Source organism: Aspergillus eucalypticola, assembly GCF_003184535.1.
Source record: "Aspergillus eucalypticola CBS 122712 chromosome Unknown BO83scaffold_6, whole genome shotgun sequence".
Lineage (NCBI taxonomy): Eukaryota > Fungi > Ascomycota > Eurotiomycetes > Eurotiales > Aspergillaceae > Aspergillus > Aspergillus eucalypticola.
Genome location: NW_020290280.1, coordinates 302,613 through 318,451, shown reverse-complemented (window position 1 = coordinate 318,451; position 15,839 = coordinate 302,613). Strand labels below are relative to the sequence as shown.

Genomic DNA, 15,839 nt, shown 5'->3' with positions numbered 1-15,839 from the left:
CAGACATTGATGATACTCCAGGATATCTAAACTATACCATACATACTTCGCTTATATGGACTTACAGCTCATCATGGCCCTTCTGCGCGCTGGCGGGCAGATCGGGCATGGACATCATCTTCACCACCATACTGGTCCAGCCGGTGAAGTGCTGGGTCCGCTGTCCGTTTCCGGTCTCGGGGTTGTATTGCTCCCAGGCAAATCCGGTCTTCTTCCACTCCTGGAAGACATTCTCAACTAGGTTCTTGCGCAGGTTGGAATACAGCTCACGAGCCTGTTCCTTGTGAGGGCCGGAAACGATGGCAATGTCCTAGATTGATAAGGTTAGCATTATTGCGATGGTCGTGTCTGGAGTAGATAACTACTTACGTAGAGGTTCTTAAGCACCAAGTAGTTAATGTTAACCCAGATGGGGCTTCTCCAGTAGTTCTCGGCAGTGCCGTAGAACTGGTCCTTCTTGCTCAAGCTGCGAATACCATAGTCGCTCCAGAGCTCCTCCGGGTCACCAATCAAATCCAAAATGGCCTTCAAGCGGGGGCTATCCGGGCCCAGCATGCCAGTGAGGAAGGGGAAGATAGAGATATAACCCTTGTGGCAAACGTGGACGTGCTCCTCATATTCATCGATAGTCGCATCGCAGTAAGTACGAGCGTCATCATCCCAGTGCAGATCATCAATGTTTCGCTCGATGGCGGTCTCGTAGGTCTTGAACACCTCGGCGTCCTCTGTCTCCCCAATGGTCACCGCAATGCGACGAAGAGCACGAGTCATCATGCCCATCCAGCTCATAAGGTCGACGTGCAGCTCACCGGGGTGGGGAGGTTGAGGCCGAGGGTAATCGTCCAATCCAGACGTCAGAATATGCTGGACCGAGCGTCCTCGCCAGCGGTAGGCTTCCCTAGTAGAGTATGCCTCACGGTCGTAGGACTTGATATCGCCCTTCTGGGTGCTTCTGTACCAGTAGTAGTGCTTCTTGAGCAACGGGTAGATTGAACGGATAAAGGCCTCACCCAACTCGGGCTGGTCGACAAAGATAGAGCGGAGGTTGTCAGAGGCTCCAGAATCAGCGTATGTCTGCATCGAAGCGTTCTTCTTCGCATCCAGCTTATCGATGAAAGCCTCCAGAATGATGAAAAGAGTCGGAGGGTTGGCATAATGAGGGTATTGGATCGTGAACTCGGGAGGAACCTTGCTGCGAGCCTCAGATCCGAGAATCTGCTCTCTGGCAATCCAGCCATCCTCATCCATCAGGTTAAGCCAGCTCTTGACGATCTCAAGCCTTGTTGAAGTTAGTGGATTTGCAAGTAATGCTGTGTGATACCTGGATTTCGGAGACTTACGCAAGGTCTGTATCCCAGTCGATAACTGGAATCAGGTGGAAACCTTCATCCCAGAGGAAACCTCTAGGGAAGAAGGGGCGGGAGGGAACGCAAGTGAAGAGATCCTTCGGGCCTTCAAGAATAGGCTGTGCCCGGCCCCTAGCCTCTGCAGTTTCTTCCCAGAAGCCCTCATTCTCCTCGTCATACTCCGGCGCAGCCGAACGATCTACGATATCTGTTCCGTGGAAGAAGCCAATGCCACCGACAAGGTTCGAGAGCATGGACTTGGAGAATTCGGTGTATTCCGCAGTATCAAATGGCGCTTGCGGGGGGTGGATGCTTTCAAACCGTTCAGAGAACTCAAGAGAGGCGCTTGAGATCTGCTCAGTGAGAAGCTCGGCTGTTGAACAGATTCGTTAGTACAGGATAAACATCCAGGTCGAGGGCAAAATGTCTCACAAGTCATAGGCTGCGGGGAAGATGCAGAAGAGAAAAGAATATCGAACTAGCAACAGTGAGTAACAATCCATAAGCGGGGCAATCCTGCACAAAATACCTCGAAAGAGCCCTTGAAGACCTTCTGCACCAGATGCATATTACCATCCCCAGGCTCATTCTTGATGGTGAAGAGCTGGTAGGGAGGGGGAGGGTTCTCCGATCCATACTTCTCGACCAATCCGTCGACCTCCTTCTTCATCTGCGTGAACATGATAACTGCGCGTAAAGTTAGCTGTTGTTACCCAGAATGCATGTAATGCAACATCGAGCAATGGGAGCCGAACCTTTGGTCTGCCAGAGCTGCTCCGGGTGCATGGTCAAGCTCGACACCAAGGTACGGTCCAAGGGCTTCTCGTCATAGGTTGGGTGACCGTGCTCCGGGTACTCGTTGCTCTCAGGACCAGAAGTAACATCGATCGAGAAATCGCCGAGATCCGTCGTAAAGCCACCCAACTTAACATCACCCGCAAAGCCGTAAGGATCCTCGGGTTGACCCTCAACGCCCAGGTTACCAAGTCCCTCCAAGCCTGCATAGAAAAGAACGGTTGTGGGCTGATCGGGATCGGCATCGTCGCGCGGAACACCCTTCACACGAGCAGCCCAGCTGCCTCCATGTTGTCCACCGGGGACCTTCACGAAATCGATCGTCAGATCAATGGAGTTTCCGGCATCATGAATTGTCTGGCGGCCACCCTTCCGAATGTCGTATTCATCCCAGCCATAGCCAGCCATGCCTTCATTCTGCTCGCAGGTATGTCTAAAGTCTTTTGGAAAAAGGTCAGTTCACAGTTGGGCGGATGCAATTGTTAGGAAGAGACCGGTTTGCTTTGTTCCGGACACATACTCTGTTGCGCCGTGGCATAATCGTCCACCTTTGCCCACATCAATCCTGCAAACAGACTGTTCGGGATGCGAGGGCGAACCCCAAAGTAGAGGTTCGGTTTATACGGGCCCCATAGTAAAGACTGGTTGTTGGCTCTCGCTACCTCGCTGCTTAGAACGGAGAGATCATCGGCCGGAGCTTGACTAGAAAGCACCGCAGCGGCATTGAGTACCGGCGTCAAGAATGCGGATATCTTAGAAAGATGCATTTTCTATATCGAAAGCATCCAGAGCTATTTTCAAACCTCAGGGACTGAGGAATATCATGGAGGGGGCAAATTGACACCGATGCGGTTCAGTTCATGGGAAATGCGCGTTCGTTGTTACTATCTGGCATCTGCTGGAGCGGCCGGCCTCCGCTCCGCAAATTACGTGGCCCAAGCTCCACCCCCCGACAATGGGTCCTGCAGCCTGCAATAAGCTCCTGCTAGAGAGAACTATAATTCTACCTGCAAATTATGCATTCGACGTGCAGAATAGTATCTACAGGAATCTATTCTACAGGAAGTTCCTTGGATCCAGTGAACCGATCTTCGCACTTTTAGCTGCACCATCGAAGACGAATTCGCTGATCAGCTTGCCAGTACCGGGGGCGTTTTGTATGCCCCAGCAAGTATGTCCAGCAGCAAGGTATAGCCCCTTGGTGCCAGTATGACCAATCAATGGACCCCCGCGTGCAGCAGCCACATTGGGCAAGTAACAAGCCTGTCGGGCTAAGACTTCGCCATCACGGAGTCGATCAGAGATGCTGCCGACCTGGTTGATGATATCCTGGCATCGCACTTGATCTACTTCCACATTTGCGCTGGTTTTCGGAAGCGGAACGACGTGATCACCTTCGCCACATGCATAAACTGTATTGTCTGGGCGAGCATAAATCTCCGGCGAGGCCTCATCAGGTCGAGAAGGCTTCGTCGGATCGAAGTTGGCCGGGAGGTCAATGCTGGTGAAAAGAGTGTATGCGCTGACTGGTTCAACTGGCCGGATAACAACACTGTGTGCGCGAGTCGCCGTAATAGGGGCTTCTGGCAAGACCGACCTCGTCCAGGGACCGGCAGCAACAACAACGTCTGTTGCTGAGATGCTGTACGATTCACCCGTCTCCTTGTCAGTATACGATACTGACTGGACCGCATCTCCGGAATAGTCGATGCCGGTAACGGAGCCCAGTATTATCTTTGCACCCTTCTCTTCGGCAAGCTTAGCGATAGAAGTGGTGAAGAGATAAGGATGAACCTGGGCGGTCTCTCCAGGATCACTCATGCTTGTGTAGCTTCTCACAGCCTCAGGCTCAAACCAGTCTAGATCCTTGGGAAACTTCGCAGCTTTTAATTTTCCCATGGCATCGGCGCTCCGCTTCTGTAGTGACACCGAGCTCCCACTCGCTCCTGCGCTGGCGTCTTTCTTGTCGCTGAGAGGACGGCCCTTTGCCATGAGCTGTCCGCAATTGACTTCTCGATAACCCCATCGCTCCTTGCCATTGTGCTCCTTAGCCAAGTCCGCATGCAACTTGTAACTCAGTGGGACGATGTTGCTCGGGTAAGCCCACAATGCCAGAAGGCCTCCTGCTTTGCCCGATGCCCCTCCTGCGATGTCGGATGCTTCAATGAGAGTCACCGAATGCCGTGAAGGGTCAAAAGAAGGATGTCTGGTCAAATAATAAGCTGAGCAGCATCCGATGATACCACCACCTTAAGGGGAAAGCCATTAGCACGCATATTCCGGGCTGTGCGGGGTAGACAGAGATAAGTAGATTGATGCGCATGCGGCGCACACGTACCAACGATCACAATTTCACGGCGTTCGCCAGAAGCTGACATCTTGTGGTATGGCGCAATCCTTGATGCTAAAGCTCTCAGAGAAGCCACGATGGCGAGATGACGAGAAATTCAAAAGTAATGTCGGGGAGTCGAATTGGTGTCGGAAGCAAGTCTTTTAAAGAGGGGCCTATACGTCACAGAGGTCATGTGCCGAGGATCCTGATAAGTCTTGATTATATTACATCTGCCTTGATTCGACCTACTAAGAACCAATGCAAGGATATAGACAGGCTTTGAAAGGTATCTTATTTGCTTGAAAAAAACAGTCGAGCGACAACAAAAGAAAAAGCCCTCCATAGATCTTGACTCCAGCCATGCATGAAAATTGATATCGCCCCAACAAAGAAACATTTAGAGATGTGGAAGAAATCGAAAGTGCAAAGTTAAGAATATGAGCAAGCGACGACCGATGATATCGTGAGGGTAGCCGGGAGACAGAAGCTTTCGGTCACCTCGAGGGACTGAGAGGTCTGTTGAATCCTCCGACACGATTCATGTACTGTCTGTACTCCGTCTTCTTCTCCTTGCGGACGCCATAGATGTCGTTCCCGGGAACCTTGGTGTTCTTCGTGCTCCTGAATTTCGTGAATCCCATGCTGCGGCGCATCATTGCCTCGACATCGTCTTCTCCCCCAGCACCGTCACTGTCCACATCCATCTCATCTTTGTGCCGGTTCACACCCGACTTCGCATCCGTAGCACCGTTTGTCTGCCCTCTATGATCTCTGCGATCGTGCCTGCGGTCATTCCGGGGTCCGCGAGGTGGCGGCGTCCGCGACCGGTCCCTGTTGCCGTTCGGAATAGGTGATCGCGACCTGAACCTGTCTCCTTTCGAAGGGTAGCCTTCATGTGTTGTTAGCATCTGTAGTTCAGAGGGATTTGGTTTTGTTATTGGCATACCGCGTCTATCATAGTGCCTATCCCGACTGACACTTCTTTCTCTGTCCCTCATTCCCCGTCCATCTCTGTCTCTGTCTCTGTCTCTGCGGTCGCGGTCACGGCGATCCCTGGACCGGCTTCTATCTCGCCTCCTGTCCCTCCTATCTCTGGAACGAGAACGGTATCTCCGGTCATCGCGAGGCCCATCGCGTCGTCCATCATCTTTCGCAATATGCTCCCGGCGAGGGCTTCTGGTATAATCTGGTTCTACTTCGGGTGAACGTGTCCTCCTATCATCTTGATCCCACATAGCTGAGCTATCGACTCGGCGAGCACGTTTCGCTGGTGGTTCCGTCATCTTGAGGCCGGTATCTGTGAGAGTTTTTGTGCTGATGGAGCGTTGTTTTCTTTCGTGCACGTGTGGTTCCGCAGGAGCGGTTCAAAGGGAAGGGGGGAATAGGGGATGTGGCGGCAGGTAAAGAGATATCCAAAGTAATCAGTCCATTACCCTTTCTTCCCTAGTTTTCAATGTCAATTGATAGAGATAAGTGCGCCACGCAGTGGTTGTAGTCTTGACTGAGTATGAGAAAAAGTGCTCCGTAAGTCAGGTCCCGAGATTGAAGGCGTGAAGATTATTACGGTAGCCGGTTTCGACCTACTGCGCGGCTTGTCAGATGGCCTTGAACCACCGCCGATTTGCGACCCAGGCCATTCACTATATGAATAAAGAGATGGATAGATTGTTTGTAGTATTTTGTTGCTATAAAGTTTATAGACTGGCGAGTTTTCCCTCACAAGAGGGGAGTAAGCGCGAGATTGAGACACACAACCAAGTGTTCCGAGAACTGATGCGGCCAGCTTATCGTTGCCGGAGATATGCGATAACCAAATTCCCAGGTAGGTCCAGTGGCCCGTTGGTACACTCTCACTTTGGAAGTCTCACATGACAGCTTAAACTGACTTTATACTATTTTGGGGGTAATTTGTCACTTAAAAGTAACTCTGATAGCTGTGGCAGGTGTCAATTGTTAGCATGTGGCTGCTCTGGCCAACTTGGTGATCCAGTGAAGTATATTCTTAGTTTGAGACAGTGGGAAAGCCTCGTAAAGCTTTATTCCGACAACACTACTAGTAATACGTACTACTAGTAGTATCCGCAGTATCAATATAGTATTCAGTACTGTATTAGTAACCAGTGATACTACTTACTAAGTGTTGAACTTCAACCTCAGCTAGTAGTAGTAGTAGTAGTATCGATAGTACACTGCGTCACAGTAGCCTGGTCTACGCAAGTTCAACATATAGACCCTATTAACTCAATGAAGAAAGAAAGAATCATCATAGTACTATTCAATGAGTCAGTAAGAGTGTCTATAGTGACACATATGGTTATGAAAAAGAGGGAACTATTAGTACATTTTATCACCTATGATTTATGCGATATCTGCGGTATAACTAGTGGTATGTGTTTACTTAATCTTAATAGCAGGCCACAATTTTCTTAAGTATAGAGAAGATCAAATTTGGAATTCTGCTAGGAATATACTATATTATATTGGAGTATAAATTGTTCCCCCTTGTAAAGCTCTTGACCATCAATCTCTCTAAAGTCCCCGAATAATTTATCTGCGGTAGTACGTACATCATGCGGGTGGGCCGACGACAGCCCTGAGCTTAAACGCCAGCGAGATCGCTCATTGGAAATCCTGGGCGCCCCTCCATAGCTCGATTGATTCATGGACCCCGCAATCTTTTGTGCCGAACCGATTCCGATTTTCTTCAATTTTCCCATTCCCGATCTTCCGCTGCATGTCGCCGTTACCTAACTTCCAACTATGGCGCCCGCAAGCACTTCTCACCGACAGACCCATAATTTGCTCTTGATCTCAAAGCTTCTTAGCCTGAGGGACACTGCATCACCGCTTACTTTGGTCTTGGACTCACTAGAGCAGCCCGCGACCCCACTGACCAAAGAATACATTCGACGTGCAAAGGTAGGCAGTCTATTTGCTCTAGGAATCGTGAAGTTGGTTTTACAGTGGATAGTCAGCTACAGAGGCTTCCTCAAAATGGCCTCCATGCCATTGAACAATTGGCCTGTTTTGTCATCCTTGCCGATCTGGCTAACTGTCGCAACAGCTTTCCAGGACTCATGTAACCCTCCTTGCCTTTGAAACATTGAAAGCCCCAGACGGTGTCGATGCATTCATCTCCGCTCGCCGGAAGAGTCCTTTGGAAATTCTAAGAGCAGTTGGCGCTGCTTACCAAAATGTCTCGTCGAACAGCCCTTCTCGAAGTATGCCTATTCCGAGCTTCTTCCATTGAGCTTGTATCGTGAAGCGGCTAACATATCAAAGGGAGACTCATCCTCATCGACGCCATTAACCCGCTTCTACACTCGAAAAAGAATGACCCTCAGTTCCATATATCACAGTTCCTCAGCTCCTTCCTGATCCCGTCGAATCCCACGGCTCCCAAGGTGGACGTGTCGCTCGTGGTAAACTTCCATCAGGATGTTCCCAGCCCACCTGCTCTCTCGCCTTACGCACCTTCGCCCCTCTCGATGCTGACGTACCTTGCAACTACAATCATCACACTCCATTCATTCTCGCATATTCTCGCGCAGAAAGCGGCACGCGATCGGAGTTTGGCCGCGCCTGTTTTTGGTCTTGAAGAAGAGCAAGATGGCGTGCTCCTTGGCCGACTAGACAAACCGAGTGGCCACGACGCATCAGAGGGGATTGTACTTGAGCTGGAGCACCGCAGAAAGAGTGGTCGTGGCGTTCTGGAATGGTACTTCCTTCCTCCCGCTTCTCGTTACCCTCCCCAATACCTGAAGGAGATCGTGACGTTGCTGGACGACCATCCCTTGTACCGCCCGCCACAGGAGCCGGACGCTGGTGCAGGCGAAGAAGAACCCGAATCAACATTCGAACTGCGCCTTACCGAAAGACAGAGACGGGATCGAGAGGGTGTGGTGCTGCCGTACTTCGATGCCCAGCAGGGCGACGGTCCTGGTGAAGGAGGACGCATCTTATACGACATGGGTGAAGAGGACGATTTTGACGAAGAGGAGGATGAAATCTAGGTTTACTTGCTTCGAGTTATTCAACACTCAGGCCCCTCATATACTGCACCAGGCACCATTCGACCGTCTGCGGATTCTCCTTATGGAAACGTCATTTGCAACACGGGCCATGTGCGATAAAAGGATACGGATTCGCTGTTCAAGCTCTTTACAACTATGCGACGACTTAAGATATACAGTCCAACAGCTCTGCCAGATATTTGTTCGAGCTGATTCAAGTCCTGGGCTTAGGGGGATGGTGTCCTGCAACCACCAGAGACATTATCTATGCATACAATCATATTAGCGGGTATCGAGTTCGGAGCCGTTTTGCCCGCAATTAAAAGAAGCGCCACCAAATGAGGAATAGAAAGATAAACCCAACACCCGCGACAGGACCATACTGCGACAAGTTAGCGACAAGTCTGCCGTTGCCTCAAGACTTAGAACCTACCTGCTTGACCAACAACTCCCAGTTGATCCGTACCGCGGCCTTTCTGTACTTCTTGCTGTCTTCTCGTAGACGGCCCGACAATTCACCCATTCTCTCCAAGCTATCGCCTCTGTATAGAAGGTCCTCGATGTTCTTGGTCATCACCTTTGTCACATCCCGGAGCTCATCGTTCAGACGGTCGAGATTTTGCGACGCGCGACTATCCTGGTAGAGCTTCTTGGTGCGCTGAATGAAGGTGTCGAATTCCACAAAGGCGTATGGGCGCAGAGTCGGGGATTGATATTGTGTCGGGGAATATGTGGTAGTGAACTCGGTTGCGAGATCGGCCAGATAGGTGAACGCAAGCTTGCGCGGATAGGAGTGATCGCATATGCAAAGGAAGCAGATATCATCCTTGATAAGATAGCTAACTCCGGTGGTCAGCCAACTCGCACCGAGTAGTTTTGCGTCGTACAAGATTCAAACACCAAAACATACTGTAGATTAAATTGACCGGATTCAATACTGGCTTGCGGCGCCGAATTGCGATTCAATCGGCGAAAGATCATCTTAGCCTGAGACTTGATCTCAGAGAGCTCCACTTCGGCCTAGAGAAGAACACCAAGATTCCTTATTGTCAGCTATCAAGCAACAATGGTGCAGTGAATGCGCCCTGGATCGAACTAACCTGCTCATCATCCACCGATGCCGCCAGCATCAAGCCTGTCTCGTAACATCAGCAAACGGCACACTTGGCTCACCCCCTCACTCTTCCTCCCCCTGAACAAGCACCGGGCAGCATCTTACCATCAATTCTGGCAATCTGTGTTGACCTAACCATCGTGGCGATACTTATTTACCGTCTTATCACCGAATTAAACACTCCTTCCGTTCACGCAGTGGTAGGTTGGTGACTTCGGGGTATTGTCCAGATCTCCAATCCAGGCCCGCGGAACAATGGCCCGCCCTCGCAAGGCGGTCGACTGCGGCAGTTCAGCAGCGAAGCAGCAGCCAACAACAAGGTACGAATAAACCAACTAATGCTTGCGTTCTCTTCTTTCCCTCTTGTGTCTGGAACCAGATGCATATGACGACCGCAGAGGAAGGCCGTCACTGACTTAGTGAAAGAGCGCTGATCTTAAGAATGTTTCAGAAGCCGCTCCTCTCGCTCTGTGAATGCGGCTGAACAGAGTAATGCCGGCGAATCGAGCTCCGCGATGCCACCATCTTCTACTACTACCAATGCTAGACCGAAGCGGAATCCTAGAAGAGCCGCGAAGGATCCATGGGAGGAGGAGAAGGTGATGACCAGTACGAAGTCACCGTTGGTTGATGCGGATTTAGTGGTATGTTGGAATCGCTAGATATGGCACTATCGATAGTGCTGGCGCAATGTCGGGAATGGCATGCTAATCACCAACAATGAGCAGGGCCTACTTGCCAACCCTAAAGCTTGGAACTGTCTCGAAGAGAGCAAAAAGCAAGAGATTATAAAACTTCTCCCGGATAGTGTGCATCCGGACCCTAACCCGCCAACGGATGATGATGCCGATGTGAAGATCCCCCCTCCTCCGCAGGAATTCTTACGCTACTCGAATAACTGGCGCGAAGGTATTCGGCAATTTCAATTGGAGCTCCAGAATGGTTTCCATGATCCGGAATGGTTGCGCCAGGCGGAACTGGCTATGGAGGAGAGGGCCGCGGGCGCGTTTGACAGGTTTAAGGAGGAAGAATTCGAAGAGTTCTGGGGACAGAAACAGAAGATGGATAAGACACTGTTGGCAGGACAAAGCTCTCAGGTGAAATTGAAGACGCTGATTGACCATAATGTTGTTCGCGAGGGCGATGTTTGGAAGTACTCGCGATGCTTTTCCAAAGGTGCCGACAGAGTCCTCGTAGAGAAGGAAGCTAGGGTATGTGGGGACTTTATCGCATCTTGATTCGAGTTTGTCAGACTTGCTAACAACTCGCTAGATTGTGGGCATTAAGGGTGCACGGCTGAACTTCGTCATTCCTCCTGGACAGCGTGTATTTCTTCCCGCTGTCTCCAGCGGGAGCAAGCAAAAGCAAAGCCATGCGGATGGCACAAAAGCCGATGGGGAAGCTGGTGACCAGCAGCAAGATAGTGATGCTGTTAAAGCCGACTCTAACGTCCAACTGAACACTAGCGATACGACAGAGCCTGCTTCCCCTAAGAAGCGCAAATGTGAAGGTGAACACGGTGAATGTAAACGACAGCGTTCGCAACCCCCAGAAGCCGACAACCAAGCGGCATCATCTAGCGAGGTGCCTGAAAATCCGATCGAAGCGGCAGCAGAAACCGCCTGCCCTTCAACAACGGCAGAGGCCGTTTCGTCCGCAGAGGTTGCAGAAATCTCCCCAGCAACAAGTGAGAAGCCGGACAGCGCCGGCGAAGTATCAGACGAACCGTCCGTATCAGTGCCTGAAGCCCCTCAGGAAACGACAGAAGAGACGGAGGAGACACCTCCTGCGGACGCTCCCGACGCCAATATGGACGAGATATTGGTTGAAAATATTCAGGGGCTTACCTCACTTGCCTCGAGGATTATAGAAGTCGATGGTCGTATTACGGACGTTCCTAATGGGAATGCTTGGAAAGAGTTCCGTGCGTATCGGAATAATCAGGATATGGGTAGTTTATGGGAGATGAGACAAGCTTGGTTCCAACGTGCTGGGAAGTAAATAGGATGGCTGGTCCTTTCTATGTACACTCCCAACATGCTAACATGCTTTACTTTCTCCCGGTTTGGACATTCCCTCAGATCATGGCGGTGTCGCCAACATAATTAGTGCAAGTCCCTCATGATACCTCTATCATAGACATGAGCGGACTTCTCTCATTCATAGTATTACCTATCAATTATCCAAAACACATCAAGATACATAAATATCATGCGTTACCACTAAAATCCCTCATGACCAGCACCCATACCCATAATCATACCTTCGTCCTTAGACGACCGACCAGCCTCATCAGCCGCATAATCCACAGCAAAGCTCGCCTGAATAAAGTCCTCCAGCTCTTCACTAACCGTCTTGAGCTTCTCCTTTACACTCGCCACACCCTCCTGTCCCACAATATGTCGTGACGGGGGATTCTCGTGGCCGGCGATAGCTGTGATAGCATAGACTGTTTCACTCACCAGCACCTCCATATGCGCCGAACTGAGCGGAGGATACGTTGATATAACCTCCGAAGCCGAGAACGGACCGTCTTCAATAGAGTTTCCTTGGTTCGATCCATTAGATGTTTCTGCGGATGATTGCGTGTTGCTCGACAGACGTGAGACGAGTCGGTTCATGATCCCGCGGAATAGTGGTGCCTGGTTAGCTGCGGATGAGTATACGGGTCCAATGGGTGGAACGCTGGTTACTAGGTTTGTGAGAATGCCGATCTCGATGCTGCATTGGAATATGGTGAGTTTGATGTTAAATGGGGCGATCTCGTACGCGAGACTCTGGTGGATGGATTGGTTAGCGATAAGGTTGGACAATGGAGGAATGCATGTGGTGAGGCTTACGTCGCAGAAGCCTTCGAGAGCCCATCCGGCTGCGCAGTACATGCCCAGTCCGGGTGTACCTATGTGAGCGGCTGTTCGTTTGGTTAGATCCTGTATGGGTGTATGTGGGAGGTAGGAGTCGTGCTTACTGATGCCGGAGAGGATCGTGATGTGCCCTGCTTTTTGCCTTCGCATGTGCGGCAGCGCTGCTTTTATGATGTTGAGTGGTCCGAAGTAGTTGCTCTCAAACTGGTCTCGGACGAGATTTAGTGTCTGCTGTGAGGCCGAGAGCTCTTCCACTGTTCCGATGAGGGCTACGATGCCATTTAGCGATGTGCAAGATATAGGTTTTGGAGGCTGCTGAAGGCTAACCTTGGCTGGTACAGCATAGAAGAACGTCTACTCTGCCAAAGGAAGCGACTGCTTGCGCCACTATGGCCTGGCACTCGCCGACCATCCTGTAAATAAATATAAGCCTTTGTCATATGGTGAGGAGGGTTAAGATCCAATCACACCTTATGTCTAGAGGCAGTGCCTTGAATCGCTCCCCCCATCCTTCATTACTCTCAATTTCTGCGAGAAAAGCATCGAACATATCGCGACGACATTCATCGCGATCCAGGTTCGAATGCGCCAGTCCAACCAGGGCATAGTCGCCATGCATTAAAATCTGGCGCGTCACAGAGATGCCGATGGGAGAATCCCCGGCCGTGATAACCCACACCCGCGGCTCATTATGAGCAGGAAACTGAGGGCGGGAGTAATCGGGAGAGGGCTGATTGTCCGCCATTGGGATGAAAACCGACCTTCATGAGGCTAACATGCCCATTGCGCGACTCAGTGCTTCTTCTCCAAGTTAGGCGGATTCGTAGCAGATCGGTGATGTGGAGAAATCCGCGGAGGAGGGATTTATGACATGCTTTCCCTTCCCACTTCCGCCTGGCTTATCGCCGGGACCCGCCAAGGGCCAAAACGCCGCGCCTTTTCTGGGCCAGAACCAACCAACCAGCCGTTAGCCTTCGTGTTCCTTCGTGGCCTCTTTTCCTTTCCTTCTTCTTCTTCTTCTTCTTCCCCCTCTCCCCCGTTTTTCCATCTTTGCTGACCAGGTTTGCTATTAACGGGTCGCAATGCCGGAACAACGTCAGCGCAGGGAGGAGCCGGAGCAAAGCGTGCGTATGCTTCAATCTGCTTTTGTTTGGTACTGGATTCCATGGGTTAGCTGACAGTCGCTTTTACTTGCCTTAGTCCGGCTTCAAGGGTGCCCTTCAGGGCCTGGCTTTCTTCTTGTTGGCGCAGTTTGTGATGAGCCAGTTCTTTGGGTCAAAGCAAAACTCCGGCTCAGGAGCAAAGCCTAGTGATGTGCCTTCTTTCAATACGCGTCCGCCTCGCAGCGAAGTGTCCAACTACAGCCCCGTCCCTGATCTCGTTACCCCGATTTGGCCCTCCGATAGTGCCCTGGACCTGAATATCTATGTTTCGCCTTCGATTATTGTTCCTGGATTCAAGTCTTTCCCATCGGATTCGCTCGTTCTGGAGGAAAAGAACTTCACTATCGGAAACTACAGTGACACTAGAGAAATCGATACGACCATCAAGATCCCCAAGGAGGTTCAACGCAATGGAACTCTCTGGGCGCATTTCTTTGTCGGACTCACCGGACACCAGCTCGACCCTACCGCCAAGGATTATCGCACCGATAGTGCCGTTCATTTCTTCCGCCCCTTGAACCAGTACCTCCCTAAGAAGAAGGTGAAGAAGTTGAAGAACCTGCTGGCTTCGTCAGAGGAAACCCAGGAAGAAGAGGATGACGGCACTCCCGATGTCTCCATTGCGTCATATTACCACCCGAACTTCACCGTGTCTGTTGTTCCTGACTCCGGTGCACAGAAGTATCGTCAGGTTCACCCCGCTGTTAGACAGCATATGCAGCTCGAAACGACTGGCGCGCGGGATGCCACCGGGCAGAATGGCTGGTACTATCCGATTGTGTTCCTCAACACCTTCTGGCAGCTTCGAAGTCACATGATGGAGCTCAACTCGACCGTCGAGACCGTTCCTATGCGTATCACTCTCAACAACTTGCAGAACTGGAAGTTCAGCATGATGGCAAGTGTTGATGAGAACGCAAAGGCAAACGCCAAGCAGGCGGCTTTCGGTGGTCAGACACCCGGTGGCGGCGATGGTACTGAGTTCGAAATGGTCAAGGAAGTTCTGCTCGACACGAACATCTACCTGCTCTGCACAACTGGTGTGGTTACGATCCTCCATATGGTCTTCGAAACTCTGGCCTTCAAGAACGATATTGTAAGCTTATCACTTCGTCCCCCTTTCGGAGCCTTTTTGTTTCAAACGCTAATGAGTATGTACTCTGAATAGTCTCACTGGCGCAAGAAGAAGGATGTTGTCGGTACCTCCGTTCGTACCATTCTGGCGAACGTCTTCATGCAGGCGGTCATTTTCCTCTACTTGATGGACAACAGTGAGAACACTTCGTGGATGATCCTCGCAAGTCAAGGTTTCGGTATCTTGCTAGAAGCCTGGAAGATCACCAAGACTGTAGACGTGCGCTTGCGTCCTCCGCCGGCTGGATCGTTCTTCTCATTTCTGCCTTATGTTATTGTCTTTGAGGACAAGCACAAGCTCAGCGAGACGGAGCAGAAGACCAAGGAGTATGATGAGATCGCATTCCGCTGGCTGTATATTATTGCCGTCCCGCTCTTGGCCGCGTATGCTGTGTACAGCTTGATCTACAACACGCACAAGTCGTGGTACTCCTATGTCATCGAGACGCTTGTTGGCAGTGTCTACGCCTACGGCTTCCTGATGATGGTGCCTAGTTTGTACATCAACTATCGGCTGAAGGTATGTTTCCGTTCTTGTATCCACTCTTGTGATGACCTTGCTAACCCACTGTTATAGTCTGTCGCTCATATGCCCGGAAAGGCATTGACGTACAAGTTCCTCAACACCTTCATCGATGACCTTTTCGCTTTCACCGTTAAGATGCCTTGGCTCCACAGATTGGCAACCTTCCGAGATGATATCATCTTCTTTATCTGGCTCTACCAGGGATGGAAGTACAAGGTTGATTACAAGCGTGTCAACGAATTCGGTCAGGGAGGCGACAGTGATGAGGAGGAAGAGGAGCCCACACCGGCTGAGGAGCCCAAGGCCAAGGAGACAGCGACTGCCTCCGGAAAGGCAAGCTCTAAGCAGCCGGCTAGGAAGAGGAAGTAGACGTAATTGGCTTCATTCTTTCTAGATGCATTTCCAAATTACTGTCCATAGTTGAGATGTTGGAGGCATTTGTGGGCCATAGCTTTTTGTTCCCCCCACGATGTCTATTAATACCAATCGCATAATGAGGAGCTGAATACAGCTCAAGATCATCTAGATCGAGGTTTTTGGTATTGAATAGAC

General features: G+C 50.8%; 8 protein-coding genes across 8 annotated transcripts; 3 read left to right on the top strand and 5 right to left on the bottom strand.

Moving 5' to 3' along the window:
• cwh41 (mannosyl-oligosaccharide glucosidase) lies at positions 1 to 2,993 on the bottom strand. The gene is made up of 7 exons (XM_025526746.1): positions 2,662 to 2,993; positions 2,102 to 2,581; positions 1,876 to 2,033; positions 1,779 to 1,824; positions 1,341 to 1,719; positions 370 to 1,279; positions 1 to 310 (listed from the first exon to the last, which is right to left on the bottom strand). Exons 1-7 carry the CDS (start codon positions 2,906 to 2,908, stop codon positions 62 to 64), a joined length of 2,469 nt encoding a protein of 822 aa, XP_025390502.1. The 5' UTR covers positions 2,909 to 2,993; the 3' UTR covers positions 1 to 61.
• Positions 2,994 to 3,029: 36 nt separating this feature from the next.
• Positions 3,030 to 4,604, bottom strand: BO83DRAFT_415205 (NAD(P)/FAD-dependent oxidoreductase). Its single transcript, XM_025534618.1, has 2 exons — positions 4,480 to 4,604; positions 3,030 to 4,390 (listed from the first exon to the last, which is right to left on the bottom strand). The coding sequence occupies exons 1-2, from the start codon at positions 4,517 to 4,519 to the stop codon at positions 3,198 to 3,200; spliced, it is 1,233 nt and encodes a 410-aa protein (XP_025390501.1). The 5' UTR covers positions 4,520 to 4,604; the 3' UTR covers positions 3,030 to 3,197.
• Positions 4,605 to 4,696: 92 nt separating this feature from the next.
• On the bottom strand, positions 4,697 to 6,203 carry BO83DRAFT_376275 (SNUT3/LISCH7 family protein). Its single transcript, XM_025530667.1, has 2 exons — positions 5,420 to 6,203; positions 4,697 to 5,362 (listed from the first exon to the last, which is right to left on the bottom strand). The coding sequence occupies exons 1-2, from the start codon at positions 5,754 to 5,756 to the stop codon at positions 4,968 to 4,970; spliced, it is 732 nt and encodes a 243-aa protein (XP_025390500.1). The 5' UTR covers positions 5,757 to 6,203; the 3' UTR covers positions 4,697 to 4,967.
• Positions 6,204 to 7,233: 1,030 nt separating this feature from the next.
• On the top strand, positions 7,234 to 8,693 carry BO83DRAFT_460837 (Elongator subunit IKI1; the record flags this gene model as incomplete). The annotated part of the gene is made up of 3 exons (XM_025537228.1): positions 7,234 to 7,392; positions 7,538 to 7,694; positions 7,756 to 8,693. The coding sequence occupies 3 exons, from the start codon at positions 7,234 to 7,236 to the stop codon at positions 8,484 to 8,486; spliced, it is 1,047 nt and encodes a 348-aa protein (XP_025390499.1). The 3' UTR covers positions 8,487 to 8,693.
• BO83DRAFT_376273 (SNAP receptor SEC22) lies at positions 8,617 to 9,811 on the bottom strand. The gene is made up of 5 exons (XM_025530666.1): positions 9,706 to 9,811; positions 9,587 to 9,621; positions 9,397 to 9,506; positions 8,920 to 9,325; positions 8,617 to 8,868 (listed from the first exon to the last, which is right to left on the bottom strand). Exons 1-5 carry the CDS (start codon positions 9,737 to 9,739, stop codon positions 8,806 to 8,808), a joined length of 648 nt encoding a protein of 215 aa, XP_025390498.1. The 5' UTR covers positions 9,740 to 9,811; the 3' UTR covers positions 8,617 to 8,805.
• A 135-nt stretch (positions 9,812 to 9,946) lies between these two features.
• On the top strand, positions 9,947 to 11,712 carry BO83DRAFT_213462 (uncharacterized protein). Its single transcript, XM_025526744.1, has 3 exons — positions 9,947 to 10,244; positions 10,329 to 10,811; positions 10,873 to 11,712. The coding sequence occupies exons 1-3, from the start codon at positions 10,116 to 10,118 to the stop codon at positions 11,599 to 11,601; spliced, it is 1,341 nt and encodes a 446-aa protein (XP_025390497.1). The 5' UTR covers positions 9,947 to 10,115; the 3' UTR covers positions 11,602 to 11,712.
• Positions 11,616 to 13,290, bottom strand: BO83DRAFT_355993 (short chain dehydrogenase/reductase family protein). The gene is made up of 5 exons (XM_025529175.1): positions 12,935 to 13,290; positions 12,792 to 12,877; positions 12,569 to 12,733; positions 12,441 to 12,511; positions 11,616 to 12,377 (listed from the first exon to the last, which is right to left on the bottom strand). Exons 1-5 carry the CDS (start codon positions 13,207 to 13,209, stop codon positions 11,823 to 11,825), a joined length of 1,152 nt encoding a protein of 383 aa, XP_025390496.1. The 5' UTR covers positions 13,210 to 13,290; the 3' UTR covers positions 11,616 to 11,822.
• A 431-nt stretch (positions 13,291 to 13,721) lies between these two features.
• Positions 13,722 to 15,656, top strand: BO83DRAFT_307665 (CLPTM1 family protein; the record flags this gene model as incomplete). The annotated part of the gene is made up of 3 exons (XM_025527343.1): positions 13,722 to 14,723; positions 14,796 to 15,281; positions 15,339 to 15,656. 3 exons carry the CDS (start codon positions 13,722 to 13,724, stop codon positions 15,654 to 15,656), a joined length of 1,806 nt encoding a protein of 601 aa, XP_025390495.1.
• Positions 15,657 to 15,839: the final 183 nt, after the last annotated feature.

What these genes read in the sequence shown, in the direction of transcription:
- BO83DRAFT_376275 (XM_025530667.1), bottom strand. Translation starts at nt 5,756, where the DNA reads ATGACGGAACCACCAGCGAAACGTGCTCGCCGAGTCGATAGCTCAGCT. An exon ending in TAGGCACTATGATAGACGCG is followed by an intron (nt 5,363 to 5,419) that starts GTATGCCAATAA and finishes CAACACATGAAG; the next exon opens with GCTACCCTTCGAAAGGAGAC.
- BO83DRAFT_213462 (XM_025526744.1), top strand. Translation starts at nt 10,116, where the DNA reads ATGCCACCATCTTCTACTACTACCAATGCTAGACCGAAGCGGAATCCT. An exon ending in TGGTTGATGCGGATTTAGTG is followed by an intron (nt 10,245 to 10,328) that starts GTATGTTGGAAT and finishes AACAATGAGCAG; the next exon opens with GGCCTACTTGCCAACCCTAA. An exon ending in TCGTAGAGAAGGAAGCTAGG is followed by an intron (nt 10,812 to 10,872) that starts GTATGTGGGGAC and finishes ACAACTCGCTAG; the next exon opens with ATTGTGGGCATTAAGGGTGC.
- BO83DRAFT_355993 (XM_025529175.1), bottom strand. Translation starts at nt 13,209, where the DNA reads ATGGCGGACAATCAGCCCTCTCCCGATTACTCCCGCCCTCAGTTTCCT. An exon ending in GCACTGCCTCTAGACATAAG is followed by an intron (nt 12,878 to 12,934) that starts GTGTGATTGGAT and finishes ATTTATTTACAG; the next exon opens with GATGGTCGGCGAGTGCCAGG. An exon ending in CACGATCCTCTCCGGCATCA is followed by an intron (nt 12,512 to 12,568) that starts GTAAGCACGACT and finishes CCAAACGAACAG; the next exon opens with CCGCTCACATAGGTACACCC.
- BO83DRAFT_415205 (XM_025534618.1), bottom strand. Translation starts at nt 4,519, where the DNA reads ATGTCAGCTTCTGGCGAACGCCGTGAAATTGTGATCGTTG. An exon ending in CCGTGAAATTGTGATCGTTG is followed by an intron (nt 4,391 to 4,479) that starts GTACGTGTGCGC and finishes TTTCCCCTTAAG; the next exon opens with GTGGTGGTATCATCGGATGC.
- BO83DRAFT_376273 (XM_025530666.1), bottom strand. Translation starts at nt 9,739, where the DNA reads ATGGTTAGGTCAACACAGATTGCCAGAATTGATG. An exon ending in TCCGGTCAATTTAATCTACA is followed by an intron (nt 9,326 to 9,396) that starts GTATGTTTTGGT and finishes CACCGGAGTTAG; the next exon opens with CTATCTTATCAAGGATGATA. An exon ending in GGGAGTTGTTGGTCAAGCAG is followed by an intron (nt 8,869 to 8,919) that starts GTAGGTTCTAAG and finishes AACTTGTCGCAG; the next exon opens with TATGGTCCTGTCGCGGGTGT.
- cwh41 (XM_025526746.1), bottom strand. Translation starts at nt 2,908, where the DNA reads ATGCATCTTTCTAAGATATCCGCATTCTTGACGCCGGTACTCAATGCC. An exon ending in TTCCCCGCAGCCTATGACTT is followed by an intron (nt 1,720 to 1,778) that starts GTGAGACATTTT and finishes TCTGTTCAACAG; the next exon opens with CCGAGCTTCTCACTGAGCAG. An exon ending in GACTGGGATACAGACCTTGC is followed by an intron (nt 1,280 to 1,340) that starts GTAAGTCTCCGA and finishes AACTTCAACAAG; the next exon opens with GCTTGAGATCGTCAAGAGCT.